A 10,883-nucleotide genomic window follows, 5' to 3' on the forward strand; every position below is an offset into this window, starting at 1 on the left:
AATAAAAATGCCCCTTCCCCACCCTATCCCTGCCAAAGGATGCGAAACCTAACTCAACTGACTATATCACAAAGTCAAGGTCTCCAGTCAACAGGACCAAGATGCTATGTAGCTAAAGGAAAACAGAATCACTTCTAACCAGTGAATCTGAGCACAGCTCCATGGAAATGCCCACCTGAGCCCAAATCATCAATTACTGGTGGATTACGAATAGGCTGAAGTAAACCTCACATGGGAAAATATCTAAAATTTGGATTTTAAGTGCAAGGCTTCAAAAATATTTATTAATAAATGGAAAAGACTCAGGGCAAGGAAAGCAATAGCTTAAGGCAAGGCTAGTAGAGCAAGCTAATTCTACTATGTGGAAGAGGACGGCTGCCGAGATAGATGTCTTTGCCCAGCTCAAGGGAATGATAGTGCATTTTATGCCATTGATCAACAGTTTCCTGATGGTTATGATTTTGTTTCCTTTTATAGGTTTCTTTGGTTAGCTTAGTTGCCAATGCTCTTGGTTACTCAGAACTTGGTGCCATCAAATCCCTACGGACACTCCGCGCTTTAAGACCTCTAAGAGCCTTATCCCGATTTGAAGGCATGAGGGTAAGATGCATAAACGCACTTGGGTGATTCATGGTTAAAAAAATACATCTATGTTTTTTAAATTACATAATTTAAAAGCAGGGAGGAGCTATACACGTCTGATTATTCTTTCATAGAGTTAGGAACTTTCTTAGCAGGAATCATCAAGATCCTCACCGAGTGTCCAGGAATGGATCCTTATTTAAAGAGGTCCTACGAAATTGTTTCATGGCTGAGCCAGAACTAGACTCCATGCGTCTTTCGATCGGTGTTCAAGGATGTCTCCACAACCTCTAAAAGCACGCTTTTCATTGAGTCCCAGGGAGCTTTCCATTCCCCATGGTTCCCGTTTGCCTGTTTGCTGTTAACAAGAATTAGAATTCTGCTCCATAGTTTTCCCGGTCAATTGAGACCCTTGTCAGAATGCTCAATGGCAGTCATAGTCAAGCACCATGTCATTTGGTGGTCACAGAATAGAGGAGATTGGGCCTCCCTTATGACTACTGGTTCTGGGCAAGCGGAGACCCATAGTTAGGTCTTTGATGACTCCCTAACATCACTGGACACTCTAGTCACCACTAACTGCATTTGGATGCAGATCAAATTTTTGTGATCTGTTATTCCAATTGACAGAGTTGCCCCATGGGACTATAGTCTTAAGACTTCAAATCCCCAAATATCACCCTAGGAAGATGTTTGATTATGTCTGTGAACATGATCCACATCTATATCTTCAATGAGTATATATGTGCCTTCAACCATGTACTTGTATTTACATGAAAATACAGCCATTTCCGTTCTTACCTATGTATATTCCTACATGTAATTGTACACCAATTTACCTGTGCCCATCCATATGTGCTCACACGCTCCTTGTCACTTTGGTGGTGCTGTGTTCACTACTTCGAAATGCAGTGTCACTTTTGCCATCACCGAGAAGAACACGTGTCTGTGGTCTAAAACACATTTCCCTCCCCCGGGGAACCGTGCTTTGAATATTTGTCTTTAGATGCTTGGCGTGTTTCCCTATGTGCATTCCTTCTCGAATTAATATCAGTAATACACATAACCACTATATAAGAAAACAGCCTTAAATTGTAGCCTCTGCCAAACCTATACGGTCTAAGTCAAATAGAGGGCTAGGATAATTCCCTGGGCAGCCACTGAGGTCTGCTTTGCTGTGCTTTCTGTTCCCCGAGCATTCCGAAGGCACTTCACTTTTTCCATCGTGCTGGCTCTTTCCTCCACAACACTCATCCTTAGCATATATTTTACATGTCTAAATAAAATACATACTTCTACAGCTGGAAGCCCACTTGTCAAGCCCTCAAAATGCTAGTTACCGCAAAGACCAGCTTTGTTTATCCAGCTCGCACATACATATGGATATTGAATTCCTTCTAGGCCAAAAGGCCTTCATGGGAGGAGGTGGTTTGTTTGGGGCAATAGCACATTGCAGCCTTAATTTCAAATTTCACTCATCAAAGCAAGTAAAGCCCCGCTCCAGCCTTCCTAGGAGCACTGTAAGAACACACTTTGTTTCACACTTTAAATTAATTTCGATTACTGTTCACTAAACAGTGACAAAGCCAGGTAAAACCCATACAAGCATCGCACAACTTCAAGTACTTTTCACACCAACCTTTTAAAATTACTTACATTACTTAAGCTTTCTGCTTGTATTGTTTTCTATCTATAATGTTCTTTTGTGAGGAGACAGAAAGTGGAAAAAATTAAATGCTTCTACATTTGTTCAAATCTGAATACGTTCTCCATTTTGCCAAGTAAATACAGTTATTTGGTAGAATTTTAAAATCCTATGGAAAAAATGCGCGAAACGCCATGTGTACTTAGAAAATAAAAGATCTCACAGATAATATATGACACAAATTTAAGTTGGAACAAAATGGCAAGTATGATATCTGTGACTTTATCATTTTTTTGAGATAATGGAGCACAGGGAACGCTTAGAATTTGGATTTCAAGTTTGACCTGTCAATTTAAAATTCTTTGTATCAATTTCTAAATGTTACCATATTTTAACATAATAATTTTATTTAATACCATTCCTTAACAAAGTAGTCCAATATTCTAGATTAAAGTAAAGAAGAAAAGGTAGTTTCCACTTCCTAGAGATTTCAAAAAACATTTTGATCTTTCTGAACTTCACAAAATAGAAAATGAATGAATTTTCTCTTCATGAAATAAGTTAACCTGGGTTGGGTAAAATATATGATTATATGCCCCCAAAATGAACTTTTAAGTCATAGTGTATTCATGGAGAAACATAGTCAGTACTTCTTTGTCAAAGAAAAATTCAACTTCATTTCTTAATACTCTTTTACTTGAATTTTTTATTTAGATTTGTACATTTCTGATCTTAGTCCACACAGACATAAAAAGTTTATCTGAAGACACACTTTGATATGTTCTTATGCTTAATTTTTATACATTATAATACTTCATTTTAAAGAATTTGTTTAATCAGTATTTCAAATAATCATTTCTTAAAATTCAAATATATTGCTTAATGATGAGGAGTTCTTTTGTTGATGTCTAACGAGTCTTCCCCCCACCCCCAACACCCCCCCACCAGGGCATACAAACTTTTTCTGACTCCATCTTATTCAACAGTGGCATTTCTTGCCACACAATGGCATTTCTTGCTTTCAGTCAACCCTTGAGTCCTTTAGTTGTGTCACTCTTTGCATTCCCTCATCAAGTAGGAATTAGAAAACATCAGAAGAAACAACTTTTCCACCTAGATTTTATTTCACATTGTTCAAACGCATCTTAGTACTGAGTAATTAAGTGCAAAGACTAGTTTCCTCTGGCTGATGTGTAAACTGCCTGATTCCCGTTTCTTCCTGAAGGTGGTTGTGAATGCTCTTGTTGGAGCAATCCCATCGATCATGAACGTGCTCTTGGTGTGTCTCATCTTCTGGCTGATCTTCAGCATCATGGGTGTGAATCTGTTTGCTGGCAAGTTCTACTACTGTGTTAACATGACAACGGGCGACGTGTTTGACGCTCGGGAAGTCAACAATTTGAGCGATTGTCAGGCTCTTGGCAAGCAAGCTCGGTGGAAAAATGTGAAAGTGAACTTTGACAATGTCGGCGCCGGTTACCTTGCATTGCTTCAAGTGGTAAGTGGCCACGGTATACATTTTGAAATGTTCAAACTATTTCAAGTAAGATCATTTCTCCGATTTTGATTATTTGAATTACTATTTGAAAGTAGAGCAGTAGTTCATGATAAAAAGCAGGTGTCAGAATTCATTCTGACCCTTAAGAACCCCAAGTGTGTCAGAGTAGAACTGCGTCTCACAGGATTTCCTGCTGAACTAGTGGCTGCTTTCAGGGAATATACTGTCCAGCCTTTCGTCCAAGGTGTTGCTAAGTGCACTTGGCTTCTAACCTTTCCGGTAACAACGACACTGATTAACCATTTGTACCACCCAGTTTTTTACAATTCATATAGACTCCAACTTACTTGACTGTAAAGATGTTGCATAATAATATCAGAATGCATTTTTCCGTGAAATATTTTACATATGATTTTTTACATCTCCTTTTGTTTGATTCATTTTATATTATTGAACCTTACTGACCGTTATTATCCCTTTTAGCTGACACCATCATTGTCAAAGTAGCCATTCTATGTATTAAAATAATAATATGAATATTGTACTGATGGAGGATCCTTTATAATACCAATGGTAAAGAGCATGACTATGCTGTATGTGTGGAAGTTTATATCTTAATGGGTAGGTTTTAAAATGTGCAATCTTTAATAATTAGAGCCCAATCGAGTTTTGTTTAAACAAAAACATAACTTTGAATCATAGAGTTTTCTTTTAGCATGAGATATTTGATACCAAGGTGGGAGTTTCAGGAATCAATCTTATTAAACTGCAGTGTGGAAGGAATATAATCTCTTTCCAGAGGAACAAAGGAAATGCAGTTCCTTACTCTAAATAAAAATCTAGTGCCCCAATAGAATGTCCAAATAGCACAAAAACATAGTCTGCAATACCAAATCTTCATCTGGTAAAATGCTGTATTTTCAGAGGAGGGTTTTATGCTTAATACAAATGTATGTTATTTATAGGCCACATTTAAAGGCTGGATGGATATTATGTATGCAGCTGTTGATTCACGAGACGTAAGTATCATTTACAATACTACAGATAGCTACTAGAATTTGCATTTGTGATCATTTAGCTGACAGTTCCAGAATTTTGTATTAGAGGAAAGTATGTATTTATCACTGCGCATAAAAATTACCCTTTTCAGTCAATACACTTTAATTTTCATGATATTTTGTTAACACATGTCTAATATATAATACATATTCAATATGGAAGATACCATAGACAAGACTCTTCAGTGCGGAAAAGATGTTCAGGAGAATTGTGTTTCTCCCTGTCACTAGAGGGGCTGACAAGCCAGCATCTATGACACAGTTTCCAAGAGTATCATGATATGGAAAAGCAACCATGTTTGGGGAAGACTTGATGTGAAAGTGGAAATAAAAGTAATTCCTCAAACATCCTTGTTTATACTGAATTTTCCTTTTAGAAATGATATTCTTTTACCAAAATACATTATTTCCAAACCCAATTATAAAGAGAAGGGGGGGGGGAGAAGCACTGATTTGCTCCAAATATTTAGCCTTGTTTATTTCATTGTGATATACTCAAAAGAGCATCTTATGGGTCTTACAAGTAAGAAAAATAGAAAAAACATATTTAAGAACAATCATAAAATGTAAACTGCTATTATACAAGAATATGGTAGCTGGAGGGGGTGGGGTGGAGAAATCATTTTGCAGATTTTCCAAGGGAAAAAAAAAAGAGTTCTTACATTAAGTAACAATACTCATGAAATTGTAACACTTTCCTAAATATCCATTGTGTTTTGTTTACGATTTTAAAACGTATTTTCCACATTACTTAGGTTAAACTTCAACCTGTATATGAAGACAATTTGTACATGTATTTGTACTTTGTCATCTTCATCATCTTCGGGTCATTCTTCACTCTGAATCTGTTCATCGGAGTCATCATTGATAACTTCAACCAGCAGAAGAAGAAGATAAGTATCCTCAACTCTCAACGGTCTCTGTTGGGAGTCTGTCTGTCACACAAGCACATAGGGAAACAGCCCGCCCGGTAGCTCACGCAGTCGGGGACCATGTTCACAGTATTTTACAGCTGACTGCCCGGTGACTTACTACGGACATTCCCCCCACTGCTCTGGCCACTCTCCAGGTTCCTCCTCTGCATACATGCGGAAGTATTTTTTTTTCCAATTCAAAAATGTGATAGATTTTTCTGTTACCACTGTTTGAAACACCCGGTGCTTTGTAACTCAGCTTAGGGAGAGAGATTTTCAAGCACCACCCGCACTCTCTTTTCTGGCTTATCCTGCTCCCACATATCACTTTCTACGTACGAGTGTATACTTCCCTACTCGCCAGCACCCTACACCCACCGAAGCAACCCCCACCACCGTCACCTGCTATGCACGCTATTTTCGGACTATATTCGATGTTCTCTTCTTTCCTGAACAAGCCAAGCTCGTATTCAAAAGACTTTGCATGTGATCATTTATCTTCCTGAAATGCTTTGCCTACTAAGCCCTAATTGTCCTTTAAGGTCTAGCTTCCATGGACCTTCCTTTGGAAAGCTCATCTCTGACTCAGAGTTCACTGTTGCCACACAGTGCAGTTTTGTTGATATATCTCTATGGATTTTCCACTTTTGTGTTTTTTTAGTCTCCTACCCCACTGACACCCTGCATGCTATGTCTTCTTTGTATTTCTATGTAATGCTTACATACATTGTCTAGCACAAAGGAACTGGTCAAAAACAAATGAATTTAAATTAATTTTTAAAATTACTTTTAATCAAAGAATTTGGGACCCCTAATCCTCCTTCTAACCATTAAAAAAAATCAAACTAAGAACCCCTGCTACTCAGAATTGATTATGGAGCTTGAATATTTTAAAGTATTCATAATTTCACTTAGTTAGAAAAAGGGAAATATATATAAAGCAGTGCTATATCAACATAAAAATTGAGAAGTGATCAAAGGAAAAAACAGAAATATTTTTATAAAAAGTACTATTGTAAAATATATTGGGATTTTAACCAGTTTTCCACTGTGTCTTTACTTTGGAGGTCAAGACATCTTTATGACAGAAGAACAGAAAAAATATTACAATGCAATGAAGAAGCTTGGATCCAAGAAACCTCAGAAACCCATACCTCGGCCAGCAGTAAGAATTTTTCATCTTCTGTAAAATTCCCGGGTCTTATTTCTATGTTAGCAAAGCTTATGGATTAAAATATGTTTGGTAATATCACCAATACAGTCCATACTAAGTAACACAAGCCACAATTGCTAATAAGTTGTTTAAAAGGAAGTCATATTGTGTATTTTCTACAACATGAAAATGAACATGCCTATAGCTTAAAACAGATTTAAAGGGTACTAACTTAAAAGTCTACTCTCATTTTTCTTGAACTTTCAACCCTGGTTCCAAATGGCCACTTCCCAAAGAAGACTCATGCTCTTCTTCAATCTGCTACTCAGCACCCCGTCTGACTCCGGCTCCTCCGTCTGTGTTATGGCATTTTGTTTACCTTCCACAGAGAAGGACAGTTTCCTGATGGGCTCCCTCTTCCTGTTGGCTTTGTTCACTTGTACGACTAGAGTTCACTCCAATGGAAAAAAAAAAAAACAGAAAGAGAAGACGAAGCGTACTACTCCTGTAAATAATTAGTGTCTGAAACCCACGGGAGCAGTTCTCCTCTGTCCTGTGGGTTCGTTATGACTCAAGGACAGTGGTTTGGGTTTGACTAAAGTATCCACAAATGCTGCGAATACAAAGGGTCTTATCAAATAGCTCATTTGTTCACCAAATACACTGAAAGAGGACACTTCTTATTGGAGGCTGTGCTCTATACAGCTTCATAATAACGGAACGGCATGTTAACAGCACCGCCTGTTCCCTGCGCTGGTTTCTAACTCATAACTGCTGCCCACATTAGAGAACTGTCTTACTCAAAGTCCCAGAGCCCGTGATTCCATAACTAGACTTGAGATCTTGGGAATTCTAATGCCTTCAATTTTCACATGTTATAAATTAGCTGCAGCTAACATGTGGTGACAACCACCACTAGGGCTCTGGTCGTGTAGTGGGTACACGCTGGGCTGTGAGCTGCATGGTCGGCAGTTCAAAACCACCAGCATCTCCATGAGAGAAAGACCGGGCTTTCTACTACTTTAAACAGTTACAGAAACCCACAGGGGTTGCTATGATTCAGCATTGACTCACTGGCAGTGAGTTTAGAGGGTGTGGTGATATGGGATGGAACATAGAAGGTGCTGAATATCACTTAGATATTATAGTTAGGACAAGAAAGGTTGATCTGTTCATGTTTGGGGGGTTTGGGGGGCCAATTAAATTTTATTTTATATGAAATTATTAAAATTTTATTTTAGTAACAATTATACTCAACAGTAATATGGACATAGGAATAATTTAAAGCATGAGGTTCTAGAGATCAACGTTAAAACACAAAGAAAAATTTTTAAACAGCACATATATTTTTGTTGAAGCATAGGTTCAGAAGGCAAGATGAAAGGCTAAATAGGTACATTTAAAACATTAGCACAGAGAAGAGGTCTAATGAAATTGAAAAGAGGCCAGCCTATCTGGAAGGTAAATTTATAAAATACTGATAAGTAAATTGAGGTATACATCCATTCTAAAGTATGTCTATAAAAACTTATTTTATAGATAAATGCTCATTATTGATTGTCATTTTAAAAATTATAATAGTTAATTCAAGCAGACTCTACAAATTATCAACCAAATTGCCACCAGCTTATCTTATTCTGTTTTCTCTTCCTATGGGACCTAACTGAACCAAACTTCTTCTGTTCTTGTCATGATTTGTTGTTATTGTTGTTTTTAAAAGCCCAGAAAAAAAGACAACACACAAAATTGTTTGTGCAAATGAGAGGGATATGTATATTACAGCGAGTTGTGGAAAGACTTCAGTCATATTATTGGATCATTATTTCTGAAACATATTTTTAATAAATATAATGATCCTTTCATGTTTCCTTCCCTCCTTCACCTTCTCTCTCTTTCTAGAATAAATTCCAAGGAATGGTCTTCGATTTTGTAACGAGACAAGTCTTTGATATCAGCATCATGATCCTCATCTGCCTCAACATGGTGACCATGATGGTGGAAACGGATGACCAGAGTAAATACATGACTCTGGTTTTGTCTCGCATCAACCTGGTGTTCATTGTGCTCTTCACTGGAGAATTCGTGCTGAAGCTCGTGTCCCTCCGATACTATTACTTCACTATCGGCTGGAACATCTTTGATTTTGTAGTGGTGATTCTCTCCATTGTGGGTAAGAACGCTTTCCTTACCCTGAGGTACAGTCATGGGGAATGGCCCCCAAAGCCCGACAGCGGTGCGACATGGGCATTAGGCCTTAGGATCACAGTATGTAGAGGTCTGAAGTTCAGTACTCGTGTCTTTTAATAAAAACTCTCAAGACCTGGGTTTACTGACAGACTTACTTGACTGAAACTACACCATGAATATTGGCCACGAGGAATGGATGAACAAGAATCAGACCCATTAGATGCACTCATGCTTCTACGCAAAATAACACACAGATGAAAAGTGGAGGCAGATATCAAATTTTTAAAAGGAATTATTGTAAAAAAAATGGTACCACAAACTATAATGTTCAATAACAAACGTATTGATTCCATTAGCCTTGCAAAGATAAAGATACAGGCTTAAGCTATTCAGAGTTTACTGTTTCTTCTATTTTTCCACAGGTATGTTTCTGGCTGAAATGATAGAAAAGTACTTTGTGTCCCCTACCCTGTTCCGAGTGATCCGCCTCGCCAGGATCGGCCGAATCCTGCGTCTGATCAAAGGGGCCAAGGGGATCCGGACACTGCTCTTCGCTTTGATGATGTCCCTTCCTGCGCTCTTTAACATCGGCCTCCTGCTCTTCCTGGTCATGTTCATCTATGCCATCTTTGGGATGTCCAACTTTGCCTATGTTAAGAAGGAAGCTGGGATTGATGACATGTTCAACTTCGAGACCTTTGGCAACAGCATGATCTGCCTCTTCCAAATCACCACCTCTGCTGGCTGGGATGGCTTGTTAGCACCCATCCTCAACAGTGCACCCCCAGACTGTGACCCTGACACAATTCACCCCGGGAGCTCAGTGAAGGGAGACTGCGGCAACCCCTCCGTGGGGATTTTCTTCTTCGTCAGCTACATCATCATCTCCTTCCTAGTGGTGGTGAACATGTACATCGCTGTCATCCTGGAGAACTTCAGCGTGGCCACGGAGGAGAGTGCGGAGCCCCTGAGCGAGGACGACTTCGAGATGTTTTACGAGGTTTGGGAGAAATTTGATCCTGACGCCACCCAGTTCATCGAGTTTGCCAAACTCTCGGATTTTGCGGCTGCCCTGGACCCGCCGCTTCTCATCGCCAAACCCAACAAAGTCCAGCTCATCGCCATGGACCTGCCCATGGTCAGTGGGGACCGGATCCACTGCCTCGACATCCTGTTTGCCTTCACCAAGCGGGTTCTGGGGGAGAGCGGGGAGATGGATGCCCTTCGGATACAGATGGAAGATCGATTCATGGCATCGAATCCCTCCAAAGTCTCCTACGAGCCCATCACCACCACTCTGAAACGGAAACAAGAGGAGGTGTCTGCTTCTATCATTCAGCGTAATTTCAGATGTTATCTTTTAAAGCAAAGGTTAAAAAAGGTATCGAGGGAATATAACAAAGAGGCGATCAAAGGGAGGATTGACTTACCTATAAAAGAAGATTTGATTATTGACAAATTAAATGGGAATTCCACCCCAGAAAAAACAGATGGAAGTTCTTCTACCACCTCCCCTCCTTCCTATGATAGTGTAACAAAGCCAGACAAAGAAAAGTTTGAGAAAGACAAAATTGAAAAGGAAAGCAAAGGAAAAGGGGTTCAAGAAAATTAAAAGTCAAAAAAAAAAAGAAATCATTCTCTTTGTGATCAATTGTTTACAGCCTATGAAGGTAAAGTGTCTTGTGTCAACTGGACTACGGAGATCTATGCCAAGAGGCGATCTATGCCAAACTGACTGTTCCAACAACTACTAATGGTCAGTGCCTATAACACAACAGTGGCCTCTGTCGCTGCCTCTCTGTGAGACAGGGTATCAACGATGACACGAGGTTGCTGTTTTCACTAC

At 39.1% G+C, this 10,883-nt stretch overlaps 1 protein-coding gene across 3 annotated transcripts in view; it reads left to right on the forward strand.

Annotated features, from left to right (window-relative positions):
* LOC142423798 (sodium channel protein type 3 subunit alpha) overlaps window positions 1-10,649 on the forward strand; it is an 85,651-nt gene extending 75,002 nt beyond the window's left edge. For all 3 annotated transcript variants that reach the window (XM_075528878.1, XM_075528879.1, XM_075528880.1), the window contains 7 exons: window positions 478-600; window positions 3,453-3,725; window positions 4,691-4,744; window positions 5,539-5,676; window positions 6,758-6,862; window positions 8,750-9,020; window positions 9,460-10,649. In XM_075528878.1, the coding sequence (XP_075384993.1) occupies window positions 478-600; window positions 3,453-3,725; window positions 4,691-4,744; window positions 5,539-5,676; window positions 6,758-6,862; window positions 8,750-9,020; window positions 9,460-10,649 (2,154 nt within the window). The remainder of the gene's footprint in view (window positions 1-477; window positions 601-3,452; window positions 3,726-4,690; window positions 4,745-5,538; window positions 5,677-6,757; window positions 6,863-8,749; window positions 9,021-9,459) is intronic.
* The last annotated feature ends 234 nt before the right edge of the window (window positions 10,650-10,883 follow it).

The sequence above is a fragment of the Tenrec ecaudatus genome, chromosome 13, assembly GCF_050624435.1.
Source record: "Tenrec ecaudatus isolate mTenEca1 chromosome 13, mTenEca1.hap1, whole genome shotgun sequence".
NCBI classification, from domain to species: domain Eukaryota; kingdom Metazoa; phylum Chordata; class Mammalia; order Afrosoricida; family Tenrecidae; genus Tenrec; species Tenrec ecaudatus.